Source organism: Phoca vitulina, unplaced genomic scaffold (genome assembly GCF_004348235.1).
Source record: "Phoca vitulina isolate PV1807 unplaced genomic scaffold, GSC_HSeal_1.0 scaffold46, whole genome shotgun sequence".
Classification (NCBI taxonomy): domain Eukaryota; kingdom Metazoa; phylum Chordata; class Mammalia; order Carnivora; family Phocidae; genus Phoca; species Phoca vitulina.
In genome coordinates this window covers 449,017-467,374 of record NW_022589749.1, presented here as the reverse complement: position 1 = coordinate 467,374, position 18,358 = coordinate 449,017, and the positions used below count along the sequence as shown (strand labels likewise).

At 43.4% G+C, this 18,358-nt stretch overlaps 1 protein-coding gene across 1 annotated transcript in view; it reads left to right on the top strand.

Moving 5' to 3' along the window:
- The first annotated feature begins 1,113 nt into the window (after window positions 1–1,113).
- RNF10 (ring finger protein 10) overlaps window positions 1,114–18,358 on the top strand; it is a 39,117-nt gene continuing 21,872 nt past the window's right edge. Inside the window, exons 1-2 of the mRNA XM_032431243.1 lie at window positions 1,114–1,739; window positions 12,915–13,111. Of these exons, the coding sequence (XP_032287134.1) occupies window positions 1,583–1,739; window positions 12,915–13,111 (354 nt within the window). The 5' untranslated portion in view covers window positions 1,114–1,582. The remainder of the gene's footprint in view (window positions 1,740–12,914; window positions 13,112–18,358) is intronic.

Here is an 18,358-nt window from a genome sequence, read left to right as displayed (position 1 = left end):
CTGTGATGAGATTTTCTAATCTCAGTGTCCATATTTGTAATATGGAGAACTTGTTATCTCATAGGTGGTTGAGAACATCACTTATTAACTATGTGATGGTGGGTAACTGATCTAAACTTTTTGAACCAGTTTCCTTGTCTTTAAATTTGAGTTAATGTGAGGATTAAGTGTGATAATCCATATAACCCACAATGCAATGCCTGCTAATGATAAGCACTCGATGATAATACTATTAACAATGAAATGAAATATTAACAATGACATATGTAGGGCGCCTGGGTGGCTCAGTTGGTTAAGCGACTGCCTTCAGCTCAGGTCATGATCCTGGAGTCCCAGGATCGAGTCCCGCATCGGGCTCCCTGCTCGGCAGGGAGTCTGCTTCTCCCTCTGACCCTCCTCCCTCTCATGCTCTCTGTCTCTCATTCTCTCTCTCTCAAATAAATAAATAAAATCTTTAAAAAAAAAAAACAATGACATATATATTTTTTCTTGAGAGAGAGCATGCACATGCAAGTGGGGGAGGGGAGGGGCAGAGTGAGAGGGAGAGAGAGAATCTTAAGCAGGCTCTGTAAGCCAGGAGCCTGAGGCGGGGCTCCATCTCATGACCCTGAAATCATGATCTGGGCTGAAAGCAAGAGTTGGATGCTTAACCCACTGAGCCACCCAGGTGCCCTGACAATGGCTTATATTAATAAATGACTGTTAACAATGAAATGAAGTTCTGTATGACGAAGTGCTGTAAAGTGATATTAAATGTAGGGTTTTGTCATTATTTTTGCCCTTATTATTATTGGGAGCTAGAATAAGAGCCATAAATAAATTGATATTAATACTAGAATAAGAACTATAAATTAAGCAATACGTAAACGGATTCCACAGGTATTCCAATGTTTGGATTCGTTATTAGTAGTGGTGCATATTATATTATTATGCACATTATTAGCGTACTAAAAATAAAACCTGAACTACAAGTCCCATCATCCTTTCAAAGGCGGGCGTGGTGGTGGGGTGGGGGGCGCCGAGAACCACTGGGACCGGATGTAGATAGAAAACTACATTTCCCAGAGGGCGTCACTCTCACATGGCCACTATATATATAGTCCATCCGGGTTCTTCGAGATGCTGTTTGGCGACTCGTCGCCATTCCCGGAGCACCTCGGCCTCGGCCCAGAGGCGAGTGTCGGTCGCTGTGTCGGAGACACCTGTCCCCGACACCAAGACAGCCAGCCCTCTCCGCTGCCCCGCGGCAGGAGAGCGTGTCCGGCCGGCCGGCGGGGCTCGCGCACCCTCCCTCGCCTCCCCTTCCCCCACAGCCTCCGCCCCGCCAGGCCCGGCCCGGACCTCCGAGCCCCGGCCTCCTCCTTCTCTGTCACCACCACCGCCGTCGCCGCCGGGCTCCACAGCCCCACCCGCCGCTTCTCTTTCCAGTTTGAGAAGCTGAAGAAGGAAACAGGGAAAAATGTCGCCATGAAGGCCGAGAACCGCTGCCGCCGCCGACCCCCGCCGGCCCCGAACGCCATGAGCCTGGGTCCCCGCCGCGCCCGCTCCGCTCCGACCGCCGCCGCCGCCGAGGCCCCCGTTGATGCCGCAGAGCTCCCCCAGCGCCGCCGCCACCGCTTCCGACATGGACAAGAACAGCGGCTCCAGCAGCTCCTCCGCCTCTTCGGGCAGCAGCAAAGGGCAACAGCCGCCCCGCTCCGCGTCGGCGGGGCCGGCCGGCGAGTCTAAACCCAAGAGCGGTAAGGGCGGGCTCCCACGGGGGTGGGCGGGAGGGGGTGCGACTGCCCCGGAGGCTGGGGAGGATTCTCGCTCTGGTGTCTGCTGGGTCACCCAGGGACAGCTCCTTTTTCTACTATCGTTTACTACCTTTCTCCCATTTTTCCGTGGCTCCCATTATTTAAAAATTAACACTTAATGAGCACTGTGCAGAGTGGTTTACGTGAATCCTTGCATTAACCTTGCATTAATACTCGAAACAGATTGGTGAAGTAGGTGCTATTCTTATCCCCATTTTGCGGATGAGGAAACTGAGGTTCAGAAAAGGTAAGGTCACCCAGCCAGTATGTGCCTCACGGCCCGCCTTAAGACCTGGTTTGTCTGACTCACCAGTCCAAGCTCCTAAACCACCAAGTTGTGCTACCCTTTAATGTTGAATTAGCATTGGGTAGTGTTCAAGTTTAAACAGGGGAGGGTGGGGCCCAAGGATTTTTCAAACTCAAATTTCATATTTAATAACCTGGTCCCAGATCCATCCCTCTGTTGAAGAGGACTCGTCCTCGAATGGCTTTGTTCACTGTGGAGTAGTGGTTAAGAGCATGGGCTCTGATTCAGTCTTTTTAGATCTGCCAGACCTTGAGCCTTCGAATTTCTTTTTCTGTAAATGTGGAGATAATAAGAATTAAATAAATTAACTTAGGAAGCAAATCAACTAAGAGCTTAGAAGAATACCTGACACCTATTATGCACCAAATACACATCATGCCTATTTCCCTGTGGTAGGTTAGAGTCCTTTCACAGGGAAGATTTTGTCAATTTTGTAGTCATGCCTCTCAGTATTATGACCATTATGGTGATGATAGCTACCATTTATTGAGGGCTTACCATGTGCCAGGGAGTGGGCTAGGTTTATACTTCTGTTATCTGTACTCCAGTTATTAACCTATCCAGTAAGGTGGAATTGTTCATTTCTAAAGAAGGAAAAAGCCGAGAGGCCAGGAGTTTAGGAGTTGGCAGAGTCTGGAATTGAATATTCTCCTTCTTACTTCAAAGCCTATGTACACATTTCTGCTATTTTGTGCTGTGATTATATTAGCAGTAATAGGAAGATGTTTTCAGTGGAAGCGGAGATGTGTGGCAGACAGGTGAACATTTGAAGTCCCCAAATGTGGAGGCCCAGTTTAAAACTTTTTAAGATTTAAAAACTATAAGGCTTAAAAACAAAAAGAAAAAAACAACTGTAAGGCTGACTTGTTCAGAATTAATCTATTGGATATAGCAAACTTGTTTACCTGGAATGCTGAGTACTTCTAGAAATTGGTTATAGAATTCCAGGTGGAGGCTAGTTGTCTTGATAATAAATGAATGCTTTAAATATCTAAGCAGGGATTAGCGTGGACTTTCTCGGGCAGTATTATGTAGATTAATTTGGGGGTTTTGCACATGTGTAGCTTTATCACAGATCCCTCTAGAGATAGAGGGTAGTCAGCCCTCTTGGCCAGTGTTGGAACTGCTGGTTTAGTGTGGTCTGAATATTTTTCAGGGTAGTTGATAAATAACTACTTTTGCACTCTGTTCCCAGATATAAAGTTAAAGATGGTGATTTTCTAGCTATCTGAATTGTCAACTGATTTTTCTGGGCTCCCCTTTAAGCCACTGACATAAAATAATGAGTCTCTTGCCATAAATGCCTTCAGTTTATTCTGTAATGAGGCGGTAGTTAAAGTTTGTGACAATCCAAACAAGAAAACTGAGGTATTTTAAAACATTTTACTCATTTTGTCCCTGACTTTGAATATGTTTATTAGGACTAACTCTGATTACCCAAGAGGCTGATAGAGAATTCTGTTGTAGTTTGACCAAGAAAATATTTGTCAGTGTTAATGTTTCAGATAGACTTGTGTATAATACTTATTGTTGGGTTCATTTTGACTAAAGTGCTTTTTTAATGACAAATACTATAAAAATGCTCTTAAAACACTTGTTCACCTTCTTAATTGAAAGCTTCTGAGGAAGGAAGTAAAAACTCCTGTAAAGGATTTTTATTTTTTTAAAGATTTTATTTATTTATTTGACAGAGAGAGAGACAGCGAGAGAGGGAACGCAAGCAGGGGGAGTGGAGAGGGAGAAGCAGGCTTCCCGCGGAGCAGGGAGCCTGATGCGGGGCTCGATCCCAGGACCCTGGGATCATGACCTGAGCTGAAGGCAGACGCTTAACAACTGAGCCACCCAGGCGCCCCTCTTGTAAAGGATTTTTTGCTAAGTTTTAAGAAATACACAGTGTGCCCTCTGGTAGCATTAGGTTTAGTATGTTAGAAAGCTTGTGCATGTTTGCCATTGCCGGTGCCTGCTTTTCTGGTTACTGGTATGTACCCTTAGCAAATAGGAAGGATAGATTTGTAGCTAAATACAGAGTTGATAGCCATAATCCACTGCACGCATTTAGGAACAGACCAAAGGCAGAATAAGTAGATATTAAAAATGGCTTAGGAAATGCTGGATATTGGCTGACTTTTAAGGTGGAACTGAAGGGTAGCATATGCTACCTTAAGAACATTACAGCTAGCGAAGACCATGGCAGATATCATTTAGGACCTCTTATACAGTGATTCTGGAGGGCTGCTCTAACAAAACAGTAGGCTTAAATTCAGCGTAATTCCATGAGAGGTTTCCGTAGTATTTCAGAAGCTGACCCAACACTTCATGTACTCGATTCTGCTGGAAACTGTTGAAGGGACCTCTTGAGTTTCAGAATACTGAGTTGAAGAAAGAAAAGGGAGGGTAAGGTGAAAATACATAACTTGCCTTCTTTTGTCAAAGTAACAGGAACAAGGGTTGTTCAGATTTAAATATTTAATTCCCCTTTCCTCTCCTTTCCCTACCTCATGTGAGAAAAAGACCCTCTTCTGTGTTCTAAACTGCATGTCAGAAATGGTCCTTTGCTTCCTAGTTACATGTTTAATATACTTGAGTCGTTGTTCCTGCAGTTGGCTTAAGTTCACGCACGCAGGAAAAAGGTAAATTTGGCTCCTGGGATTTACTTGATCTTTGCTTTGCTTTGGCTAATTGCTTCAGACATTCACATAACATTCCTTTTCTTGGATATATTCCTACAGCTTTGTTCCAGTAGGGCTAAGATGTAATTCTAAGAACACTTTAACAGTGAATAGCCCAGGAATATAGCCCAGAGGAGACAGGTGGTTTAGGGTTTGGGAAAAGTCATTTAGAAAAAGCAAAGAAAGTAAAAAGAGGCAAGAGAGGCTAAGCAGTTTATGGACAAACAATGGACCCTGGCCCAGAACCAGGCTCTTGCCCCATTCCCCTGGGCGGGGAATGGTACTACCATGGAGGTTAAGGGAAGGTCAGGTATTTTGAAGCAGTTATTTTGAGGTTGGTGATATGAAGCACTATCCTGACACACTTCCTCTTATTCCGGTACCAGGAGCCAGGTTACTAGTGGTAATCTGCCTTGAAGAATGCTTCTGAGTTGTAAATGGACCTGGAGGTTTTGATGGCTTTGAAAATTGAGGTGACTTGAACTTTTAATAGAAATCACTTAGAGAAGTTACAAGAATTTCTGGGCCTGTTGGCTGGAGTCCTTGGTTTATATGGCTTTGTTGGAAGTCAAGGGGGTGCTTTTGACAGGAGTGATTTAGATATATTAATAATAATAGTCTTCCAAATAATAATGGCAACTTTGTGCCAACCACTGTGGTAGACATTTATAGAAGTTTTCTCTTAATCTTCATGGCCCTATGAGGAGGCATGGTAGAGGATAAGCCTCATATCATGGATAAGAAAACTAAGGCTTTAGAGGGGGGTGAGAGTGATTTGTTCAAGTGAATTCTTTTTTTTTTTTTTTTTTTTTTTAAGAAGGGAGAGGAGTGAGGGCTGGGGGGAGGGGCAGAAGGAGAGAGAGAATCTTAAGCGGGCTCCATGCCTGGCACGGCTCGATCACGCCCCTGAGATCATGACCTGAGCTGAAATCAGGAGTTTGATGCTTAACTGACTGAGCCATGCAGGTGCCCCTCAAGTGAATTCTTAAGAAGTCCTAGGCAGGGGGGCCTTGGCACGTGTCATCTTGATACCATCTCTCTCTTCCTTTCGTTCAGAATTACTAATTTCAGGGGTGCCTGGGTGGCTCAGTCATTGGGCGTCTGCCTTCAGCTCGGGTTGTGATCCCAGGGTCCTGGGATTGAGCCCTACATTGGGCTCCCTGCTCTGCAGGAAGCCTCCTTCTCTCCCCCTGCTTGTGTTCCCTCTCTAGCTGTGTCTTTCTTTGTCAAATAAATAAAATCTTAAAAAAAAAAAAAAGAATTACTAATTTCAGCTGGATTCAATTTGTTGTCAGTTGTTTCTATAGTGAGGCCCTATGTTGCCCCTCCAGAGGTGCTTGTCAACTACTCTGAGTGATGGGTAAGCAACTTGCTTGTGATTACAGCATGAATCAGCAGCAGAAACTTCCTGGCTGGTATTCTGACCTCTAGGTTGTGCCACCTGTTAGAACTAAAGCTAGAAATGTCGATGAAGCCAAATTATTTAACTGAAAAACTTGTGGCCTTTAATTTAGAAATGGGGGGAAAGACTGAGATGTGTTATTTGGTAGAGACTTTTCTGTTAGGGAGATGTGGAAGAACTGAGACACTGGATTAAGTTTTCAAGTCTCTTGTTGACTCTGTGATCCCGAGTTCTGGATTTGAGCCATTTAACTAATGTAATGGTCTTGTCCATTTTGAAATGTGTCTTGACAGTAGTTCTCGGCAGTTGTTCTCAGCTCTGGCTTGTGCATCAGAATTTCCTGAGGCTTTTTAAAAATAGGGATGTGTGGAGCTCTTACTTAGGGATTCTTTCTGATTCTTTAGGTCTGGGTTGGGTCCTCGGACCCTGGCGTCCAGTTTTAAAAGTCTCTGCGAGTGATTCTTCTGTGTAGCCAGGATTGAGAACCACCACTTGGAAATTTAAAACTTGCAGCAGAGAATATGTTTCTGCTAGGAACTTGACTTTTTTTTTCTGCTTTCCAAAATCTGATTCAGATCAACTTCATTGCTATCTCCTTTCAGAGAAAGGAGGACAGATTCTACCCCCACGTTATTCACGTGTGTACTGGCAAGTTGTCTACAAGACATCCCAAAAACAGTACTCTGAATTTTATCTCTGGGTCACAGGCCTGACTGTACCTTCAATCTTTAGCTGCCTGTTGCCTGGGTCTAGAGATAAGAGCCAGCCTCTCACTTTAGATAGCTAACTTCATACCCTTAGGCAAGTGGAAGACAAGATGGAGTTGATTTTAGCAGCTAAAATTGTGGATCCATACGTGGTCAGTTTTGTAACCTGTTTTAGAAATGAGCAGTTCCCTGTCCATCAGAAAGCAGTTCTGTAAATTATGTGATGAAACTGTTTCCTTGCCTGTGTGGTAATAAGTGAAGAAATGAAAATAGAACTTTCTTGTTCAAATGTAGAATCTGGCTTTACCTAAATCTATGCAAACTGTTAGGTGCTTGTCTTGAAAGTATTAGGGTCAAATGCAGTATCATCCGAAACTGTCTTAGGTAATGAGGTTTGGGGAATCCATGTTTTCCGTATATGCCTGTTTTCATAAGACCTCATTTGTTTTCATGGTAAAGTTAGCTTGCATTTTATGCCTCTGAATTTTCTACTTGTTTGAAATCTTATTATCAACTCCATAGGTAAGAACATTTGTAAGAGATCTGAAGCTTCGCTTTCTGTTACCAGTGATGCTGTGTTGGACAATAACTGTGGCTGACTGAAGTAGTAGGTAAAAGTGTAGTTCTTAAGTTCTAGCTTCAGGTTAACTCTGGTCACTTTCCCTACCTGGGATTTAAAGGTGACTTGTAGGGGTAAACCTAGCCTGGCAGAGTTTCTGTGACCCATCTGTTCTCTTTCTGCATTGCTGCCATCTCCCGTAACTGTTAGCTCGACTCCCAGGTTGTGGTTTGGTCAGGTTTGGAGAGGATGGCATTAACTCATTTATCCCATGTTGGTGACAAAGTAAGTGTGAAGTGGTTGCTTTCAAAATTCAGACTCTCATTTTATCAGCTCATGTTTCCTTTTTTTCTTTGAGGATATGCTTCATCTTGGATTTACTTAGTCTGCTATAAAATAAGCTGGTCATCTTATCTAGAAATAATTTTTTCTAGGTACTTAATAGTTTTTAAAATTACCCAAAAGATAAAATTACCCAAACGATAAGTATACAGAACCTTTTGTATACTTACGTCAGAATCTTAGAGGGTGAGGCCTGAGCATAGGAATCCCTTAAAAGCTCATCTGGGTGATTCCTTCAAACTGGCAGGATTGAGAACCACTCGATTAGGTAAAAGTGAAGCTGCATTTCCCGAAGTTAACTGTCTTAACAGCCTGCTGCATTGCCTTTCCAGACCTTTTTCTTTCTTTTCTCTTTTTTTAAGATTTTATTTATTTGTCAGAGAAAGCACACAAGCAGGGGGAGCGGCAGGCAGAGGGAGATGGAGAAGCAGGCACCCTGCTCTGCAGGGAGCCCGATGTGGGACTCATCCCAGGACCCCGGGATCATGACTTGAGCCTGAGGCAGATGCTTAACCGGCTGAGCCACCCAGGCGCTCCTCCAGACCTGTTTCTATGAGTTATATTTATATATACACAAACACACACATATATGTATCCCTAGAAAAAAATTTTTTAATTAAGTTTTTACTTTTAATTCCAGTAGAGTTAACATACAATGTTATATTAGTTTCAGGTGTACAATATCGTGATTCAATAATTGTATCCATTACTCAGTGCTCATCATGGTATAAGTGTACTCTTTAATCCCCTTCACCTATTTCACCCCCCCCCCACCTCCCCTCTGGTCATCATCAGTTTGTGTGCCTTAGTTAAGAGTCTGTTTCTTGGTGTGTGTGTGTGTGTCTTTATTTTTCTATGAATTATATGTATTTATATATATATATTTTTAAAGATTTTATTTATTTATTTGACACAGAGAGAGAACACAAGCAGGAGGAGCAGCAAAGGGAGGGGGAGAAACAGGCTCCCTGCTAAGCAGGGAGCCCAGTGCGGGGCTCAGTCCTAGGACCCTGGGATCATGACCTGAGCCGAAGGCAGACACTGAACCGACTGAGCCACCCAGGCACCCCTGAATTCTGTATTCTTTTTTTTTTTTTTTTTTTAAGATTTTATTTATTTGACAGAGACAAAGTGAGAGAGGACACGCAAGCAGGGGGAGTGGGAGAGGGAGAGGGAGAAGCAGGCTTCCCGAGGAGCAGGGAGCCCAGTGCGGGGCTCGATTCCAGGACCAGCTGGGATCATGACCTGAGCCGAAGGCAGCTGCTTAACTGACTGAGCCGCCCAGGTGCCCCTGAATTCTATATTTTTAACGTAAACAGGATTAAGCTATTTTGGGGGGAAAAACTTTGTAGTTTCTGAAGCTCATGGCGGAATCCTCTTGGCTTTGTAAACCACCATCCCCTTAAGGTTTGAGCCTCTGAGCCTAATGGGTTTATTCATTAAAAGTCCCCCAACTTCCATTCTAAGTTTCTGCTTAAATGAAAGCCATTAAATTAGTATGCAGGCTTGATTTGGTCAGATTTCCATGTTGAAATAAGACAACATGAAGTGAATATAGACAAATCTAAGGATGGAAATCTTTTTTAAAATAAATTTTATTCTGGGGGCACCTGGGTGGCTCAGTTGGTTAAGTGTCTGCCTTCAGCCCAGGTCATGGTCCCAGGGTGCTGGGACAGAGTCCCACATCAGGCTCCCTGCTCAGTGGGGAGTCTGCTTCTCCCTCTCCCTCTGCCCCTCCCCTCTGCTTTCTCTCTCTCTCTCATGCTCTCTCTCTCAAATAAAACCTTTAAAAAAATAAATTTTATTCTGAGATTAAAAAAAAAAAAGAACATGGAATGGGCGAAGGGACAAGAAAGATAAAGTAGTCTTTTTTTTTGTCCAAAGACTAATTTGGGTACCTCTTCCACATTTAGTTATTTAGATGTATATGGTTCTCAGGTTTCATTTTCCTTTTTTTTTTTTTTAAAGCCAGGTAACTTTGGCACATTTTAAATGTGTCTTGTCAGGATTCTTTTTTCAATTTCGCACAAATTATGCACTTCAGCCCCCAAGTAGAAAATATGGGGAAAAGAATACAAACAAGTGCTCTTTACACAAAATACAAATGGTCAATAGATGGAAAAAGTATTTGTTGCTACTCATCAGAGAAAATAAAATTTAAAACAAGAATTTTGACCCTTCAGTTTAACAAAGTTTATTTCAACTCTGCATTGTCAATAATGTAGTGACCTAACCTTTCTCTTTTACAGTGTTAGAGTATAAATAAGTAGGTATAATGGCTCTAGAAAGCAACTTGAGAATGCATAAAAGGTTTTTTTTTTTTTAAAGATTTTATTTATTTGATAGAGACACAGGGAGAGAGGGAACACAAGCAGGGGGAGTGGGAGAGGGAGAAGCAGGCCTCCTGTGGAGCAGGGAGCCCGATGTGGGGCTCGACCCCAGGACCCTGGGATCATGACCTGAGCCGAAGGCAGATGTCCAAGGACTGAGCCACCCAGGCGTCCCTGCATGAAATGTTTTAATGATCATACTTAATCTGCTGATTTCGTTTTGAGAATTTTTTTTTTTTTAATATTTTATTTGACAGAGCCTGAGAGAACACAAGCAGGGGGAGTGGCAGAGGGAGAGGGAGAAGCAGACTCACTCCGCTCTGAGCAGGGAGCCTGATGTGAGGCTCCATCTGGGGATCCACGGGGCTCGACCCCAGGACCCTGGGATCATGACCTGAACCGAAGGCAGACGCTTAACCCTCTGAGCCACCCAGGCGTCCCTCATTCTGAGAATTTGACATAATCATAACACAGTTCTCTATAAAAGCGACTCGCAATGCTAACTAGCAAAAAACTAGAAACCACCTAAATATATAGCAGTAGGAGATTGGTTATATTCTATTATAAGCATATGGTAGACAATGCAGCCATGAATCATGCTTTGAAGACTAGAGATGCATGAAAATGCTCATGGAGTAATAGAAGACAGTATATTTTGTATGTCATTTTGTGGAAGATGTGACAAGTGTATAAAATGGAGAGTGAAAGGAAATTATGCACTGTGTGTAAGTTGGTATATGGATAGTGGCAAATTTAAATTCTTCCAGATTTCAAAATTGAACGTATATTCTTACAACTGGAGATAAAAAAAAGCAAAAAATATATTTAAAAAAATTTTTTTTCAGATTTTATTTTAGAGAGAGGTAGAGAGTGTGAGCAGGGGGAGGGGCAAAGGGAGAAGGAGAGAGAATCTCAAGCACACTCTGTACTGAGCGTGGAGCCTGGCGCAGGGCTCAGTCTCACAACCCTGAGATCATAACCTGAGCTGAAACCAAGAGTTGGTCACTTAACTTACTGAGCCACCGAGGCGCTCCAAGAAATATATATATATATTTTTAAAGATTTTATTTATTTATTTGACACAGAGAGAGCACAAGTAGGCAGAGTGGCAGGCAGAGGGAGAGGGAGAAGCAGGCCTCCCGCAGAGCAGGGAGCCCGACGCGGGGCTCGATCCCAGGACCCCAGGATCATGACCCGAGCCGAAGGCAGCTGCCCAACTGACTGAGCCACCCAGGCGCCCCAGAAATATTTTTTAAAAGGATATGACTCATGCTGATTTAATATGTTCTTAGAACTCAGCTTCTTTTGTTTTGTCAATTTAATGGCTTCTCAGTTTGAGGTCTAGTGTATATGAAAATATTGTTTTGCTTTTATGCCTCTTGAATGTACCTGCCAGGGCCTAGGTCAAGCCTTTGCACTATAGAATCTAGCTATGTTGTAGTAATTGAAGGAGAATAATGTCTTCTATCCTGCTTCCAGATAAAATACTTTTCCCTAATACAGATAGACTGTTCTCTTTTTCTTTTTTGTTTTAGTTAAAAAAATTTTCTTTTGGGGCGCCTGGGTGGCTCAGTCGTTGAGCGTCTGCCTTCGGCTCAGGTTGTGATCCCGGGGTCCTGGGATTGAGCCCCACATGGGGCTCTCTGCTCAGCGGGAAGCCTGCTTCTTCCTCTCCCACTCCCCCTGCTTGTGTTCCCTCTCTGTCTCTCTGTCCGAAAATATATATATATATATAAAATATACCAAAAAATATATATATATAAATTTTTTCTGAAGTAGGGTCCACGCCCAACGTAGGGCTCCAGAACTTAGGACCCTGAGGTCAAGAGTTGCGTGCTGTATGGACTGAGCCAGCCAGGTGCCCCAGGCTGTTCCCTTTTCTATCACTTCATCTAAATGGACTTTAATAAGAGCAGTGGTTAAACCCTGTAAAAAAGGGAGACATTGTGATCTAAGAATCTATGTAGTTTCATCTGCATTTGTATCCCTCCTGAAGGAGGGACCCTTTAGGCTTTGTCATTTAAAAAGCAGAAGTAGGGACACCTGGGTGGGTCAGTTGGTTAAGCGCCTGCCTTTGGCTCAGGTCATGATCCGGGGTCCTGGGATGGAGCCCTGCATTGGGCTCCCTGCTCAGTGGGGAGTCTGCTTCTCCCTCTCCCCCTGCTCGTGCTTGCTTGCGCGCTCTGTCTCTCTCTCTCTCTCAAATAAATATATAAATAAAATCTTTAAAAAAAATTTTAAAAAGCAGAAGTAAAAACCACCTTACTATGAGATGTCTTGCCCAAAGTTCTTGTCCAAACCCAGATTTCTTCGAGGTTGTGGAAGGGCCTATTTACCTTTGTTTTTATTTTTAAAGATTTTATTTTCTTAAAACTCTGAGATCAAGAGTGGCAGGCTCTTCTGACTGAGCCAGCCAGGCACCCTTGTTGTTTATTTTTTAAAAGATTTTACTTTTTGGGGCGCCTGGGTGGCTCAGTCGTTAAGCGTCTGCCTTTGGCTCGGGTCGTGATCCCGGGGTCCTGGGATCGAGCCCCACATCGGGCTCCCTGCTCGGCGGGAGGCCTGCTTCTCCCTCTCCCACTCCCCCCTGCTTGTGTTCCCTCTCTCGCTGTGTCTCTCTCTGTCAAATAAATAAATAAAATCTTAAAAAAAAAAAAAAAAGATTTTACTTTTTTAGGTAGTGTCCACCTGATGGGGATGCTTGAACAGCCCCGAGGTCAAGCATTGCATGCTCTTCCAGCTGATTGGCCAGGAGCCCTGTGTATCACTTCTTAACTAATTCTTCACATTTCTTGCTTTCAGATGGAAAGAACTCAAGTGGATCCAAGCGTTTTAATCGCAAACGTGAACCTTCCTATCCCAAAAATGAAAATTTTAGCAACCAGTCCCGTCGCTCCAATTCACAGAAAAGCAAAACTTTTAACAAGATGCCTCCACAGAGGGGCGGCGGCAGCAGCAAAGTCTTTAGCTCTTCTTTTAATGGTGGAAGACGAGATGAGGTATGGAATTTAAGAATGGTCTTTCTAGAATAAGAAGCAAGAGCTCTGATTCCCCCCCCTCCCCAGTTTATCATTAATTGGGGAGGAGGGGAGAAACAGATGGAAGAGTAAATAACCAAAGCAGTCTTGAATAGGTGAGGATTTAACTAGGTTTGGAACTTTGCCTCCTTTCTTCCCTTGAAAGTTATGAAAATTTCCTTGGAGGAAGAAGACATCATAGTCCTGGATTGTGAGAAATTATAGCAAATTTGGGGTACTTTACTTTGTATAGTCCTTCTGTCATCACTCCTGAATTAGAGGTACCTCTTGAATATTTAGGTAATAAAGTGACTTCAATTAATTAATGACATTTGCCCTATAGTATCTAGCAGAATGCAAGATGCTATATCCTTAGTCCCAGGTGCTCTGATTTTAGGAGTTTCTTAGGTATCCTTTTATAAGTCTGTAGAGACTTTTGTACAAGGGAGTTAATTGTAACATTGTTGGTAGTTGCAAAATCTAGGAAACAACCTAAATTAGTAAGGGGCTGGTTAAATTATTTTTCTTTTTGAATGTTCCATACTTTGTAACCATTATAGAATAAGACAGATTTAATGTACTTATGAAAGAATTCATTCATTCACCAAAAATTTAGTTCTCCTCTACTGTGTAACAAATACCATTCAGTTTGGAATACAATACTGAGTGGAATATTGTCCCTCAGGAGCTTATATTCTAGTTTAGGGAGACAATAAATGATTACACAGTTGACCCTTGAACAACACAGGTTTGAACTGCATGGGTCCACTTATGTGGATTTTTTTTTTTAATACAGTACTGTAAATGTGTTTTGACTTTTTTTTTTTTTTTTTTTTAAGATTTCATTTATTGAGGGGCGCCTGGGTGGCTCAGTGGTTAAGCGTCTGCCTTCGGCTCAGGTCATGGTCCCAGGGTCCTGGGATCGAGCCCTGCATCGGGCTCCCTGCTCTGCGGGAAGCCTGCTTCTCCCTCTCCCACTCCCCCTGCTTGTGTTCCTGCTCTTGCTATCTCTCTCTGTGAAATAAATAAATAAAATCTTTAAAAAAAAAAAAAAGATTTCATTTATTGAGAGAGTGTGTGAGGAGGAGGAGGGGCAGATGGAGAGAGAATCTTATGCAGACTCCACGCTGAGCATGGAGCCTGACATGGGGCTTGATCCCATGACCCTGGGATCATGACCTGAGCTGAAATCAAGAGTCAGACGCTTAACCAACCAAGCCACCCAGGTGTCCCTGTTTTGATTTTCTTAATAACATTTCCTTTTCTCTAGTTTTATTGTAAAAATAACGGTGTATAATACCTATAACATAAAACACGTGTTGAGTGTTTATGTTACTGATAAGGCTTCCAGTCAACAGTAGGTTATTAGCAGTTAAGTTTTTTTGGGAGTCAGTAGTCATACATGGGTTTTTGATTGTGCGGGGCGTCAGTGCTCCTAATGCCTGCATTGTTCAAGAGTCATCTGTATAATAAATCCAAAGGTAAGTGCTTACTGAATTAGCGAAAAGTAGACTAAGAGTTAGGGATAGAGAGTAACAAAGAATACAGTTTATTTTTTATTTTTTTAAAGATTTTATTTATTTGAGAGAGAGTGAGAGAGAGCATGCATGAGTGTGTGGGAGGGTGGCAGTGGGAGAGGGAGAAGCAGACTCCCCGCGGAGCAGGGAGCCTGATGTGGGGCTCGATCCCAGGACCCTGGGATCATGACCTGAGCCAAAGGCAGATGCTTAACAGCTGAGCCGCCCAGGCTCCCCAAGGGTACAGTTTTAGAAGGTGCCTAAGGAAAGCTGCTCTGAGAAGGTGAAGTATGAGTAGAGTCCTGAATGAAGCAAGGGAGCACACCGTACAATTTTGAGGAAGAGTGTCTTAGCCAGAAGGAATAACAAAGTGCACAAGCAGCAAGGGATCAGAGGTAGTAGTGTTTTTGGTTTGTTTGAGGTAAAACAAGTAGGCTACCCTGGGAGGAGGAGGAGGAGGAGTAGGGAATGAAGCTAAAGAATGGGAAAGAGGGGTCAGATCATGTGGGGCCTTGCAGGACTTTGGCTTTTGTTCAGAGAGATGGGAAGCTGTTGGGGGTTTAAGAAGAGAAGTACTATAATCTGACCTGGAGTTTTAAAGCGAAGAGTGGAACCAGGGAGGTTAGTTAGGAGGCTGTTAAGATTTCTGGTGGGAGTGATGGAAGCTTTGAAACAGTGATAGCTGGTGAGAGGCGTGCCCATTGGGGTGATATATGAAGGTAGAGCCAACATGACTTTCTTAATATGTTAGATATGGGGTCTGAGCAGAGAAATGAATGACTTTGAAAAAATGAATGTTTTTGGCAGGAGCTCGATTCAGATACCATATGCACAAGTGTGGAAGATTTTCAGAGAAGTACAGGGTTTGGGGGTGGTGGGGAGGGAAGGGGAGTTGAGATAAAGAACTTCATTTTGGAAATATATTTGCATGAAGATGTTTACTGGATTTCTAAGAGATAGGCAGTTAATGGGATCTGGAGTTAGAGGAGGAAACCCAGGCTAGAGCTAGGTGTCTGCATGCATTTGGTGTTTGCAGCTGTGGAGCTAAGTGAGATCATTAAGGAGTAGTGCTGCAGAAAGGGAATAGATTGAAGGAGTGAGGCCCGAGTCAGGATCATGAGGCATCAGCAAAAAGGGAGAAAGCCGTTTGGAGAAAGTGGTTAGTTTTGCCCTCTGCCGATAGGCAGAAAATTAGGACTAAAAGTGGACCAGTAGATTTCATAATAGGAAGGCAGGTTGGTGGACCAGTAGGTTTGATAATGGGAAGGTAGGTTGTTGGCCTTGAGCTGCTTTGGTGGAGTGGTGAGGACAAAAACCTGATTGGCATAGATTTAGAGAGAATGGAAGAATGGGAGGAAGAAACAGCAAGTTCAGACGGTACTTTCTGGTGGCTTTGCTCTAAAGGGGAGCAGAGAGGTGAGGCAGTAGCTTGGGGGAGTATGAAGTCGAGAGGTTTTAGTTAGAGAAATTAACAGCATATCTCTGGTGATGGGATTGTCCTGTGAGGGGGCAAACATGATGCAGAGGAAAGGGGGAGAATTGCTGGAATAGTGTCCTTGAGTCCTTGAGGAGTTGGGATCTTGTGTACAAGTGGAGGAGCTGGCTTAGATAGGAGCTTTTCCGGTTCATCCTCAGTAACAAGAGGAAGGCAGAGTACTGGTAGGAGGATGTAGGAATTCTTTACTGATTATTCTTATTGTCTCGGTGAAATATGGAAGGTGAGCTGAGGGAGGAGCCTTGGAAGCCTTGAGGAATGGATGACTGGGTGACTGGTGAATTAAGCGGGTACAGAAATGTCATCAGGTGTGGTAGTATTGCCAGGCAGCCTAAGGGTGTACTTAGTGAGACTGGTCAGTGTGGTGTGGTTGTGTTCTTGTGTATAACTGTCTGGTGCTGGTGTGGAAATACATAGGCAGAGAGTTGGGTTAATCAGGGAAAGGTTTTGCCAGGTGAGTACAGATGACAAAGAGAAGCAGGTAGTGGACCATAGGATCTAGGCCAAGTAAGGAAAGAAAATTGTAGGGGTGGGTTGGATCACTGGTTTGGAGATCCCAGTGGGGCTAAAGAATTGTTGGAAACAGGACTAAAGGGAACAAGCTAGGAAAGGAGGGAGTTGCTGCTTGGATGTTGGGTGCTCAAAGTTAAGATGGTGGAAGAGGTGTGATTGTTATTCTTAACAGTCTAGATGTAGAGTAGTGCTGTCCAGTAGAAATGCAGGCCACATACATAATTTAAACTTTCCTAGTTGCCACATTAAAAAAGTAAAGAAATGATGAAATTAATTTTTATGTTTTTACCGAATATAGCTAAAATGGTATTATGTGGCACTGGCCACATTTCAGGTGCTCAGTAGCCACATCTGGCTAGTAGTGGTTGCTGTATAAGATGGCACAGATCTAGATGGTATGTCCTTGGGAATTGCGTTCCTGAGGTAGAGTGGAGGGCAAGCTAATTGAAGGAGGTGAGGGTCAAGGAACTGAGAGGTCAGTGTTTTGGAAGGATAATTTATCAGGAATTGTGGTGGGCAGTATTGAAGAGAGTGGCAATGGGCCAACTAGGATAATAAGGTGATGATAGAAGGTTGAAGGTGTGGAGGATTTTGTGGAGTGAGCACAAGCTCTTACGTAGGGTTGGGGCATTGGGGATGGAAGACTGATGAGGGGATAGCAGAGCCACATGGAAATGAGCATCCAGGGGATGAGAAGCAACAGATGACCTGGAAGTCATGAGCTCCCTGTGGTCAGTTACATAAACAGTCGGAGGTGTTGTCTCCCAGGATCTGTTGTTGAGATGAAAGGAAATTGTTTATGGTTTGCCACTGTACTTTTTTTTTTTTAAAGATTTTATTTATTTGACAGAGAGAGAGCACAAGCAGGGGGAGCAGCAGAGGGAGAGGGAGAAGGAGGCTCCCCGCTGAGCAGGGATCCCGACGTGGGGCTCGATCCCAGGACTCTGGGATGATGACCTGAGCCGAAGGCAGACGCTTAACCAACTGAGCCACCCAGGCGCCCCATTGCCACTGTACTTAATCATAAGGGTCCTATACTTTGGTCTATATGCGTAGGATATCTCAGGTCATATTGGTTGCCTCTGCAGTGTAAGGTATCTTTCACCATATCCCTTTCTGTACTTAGATTTTTTTTTAAGATTTTATTTATTTTATTTAGAGAGCATGAGCAGGGGGAGGGGCAGAGGAAGAGGGAGAGAGAATCTCAAGCAGACTCTGTGCCAAACATGGAGCCTGATGTGGGGCTCCATCTCATGACCCTGAGATCATAACCTGAGACGAAATCAAGAGTTGGCTGCTTAACCAACTGAGCTACCCAGGCGCCCCTGTACTCTTTATGACGTCTGTGCAGGTGCTGCTTACTAATCTCTAAATTTGACTAGGTAGCAAAAGCCTTAAATTTATATTTCCTTTGACCTAGTAATTCCTACTATACATTCAGAAGAAATATTTTCATGTGGCCAAATATTTGTGCACAAAGATCTGTCCAAAAATAGGTTTATCATAATATGATTTTGTTACAGAGGAGAAGCTATGAACAGTGTGTCCTACAGGGGGCATTATAGTATACCTATATGATGTAGTGGATTTAAAGTGACTATATGCCATGACTGACATGGCAAAGTGTTTATAACATTAAATGAGAAATTGGGATTAGGAAATGCACTAGCTGACTTAACAGGTAGCTACCATTTCAATTTGGGA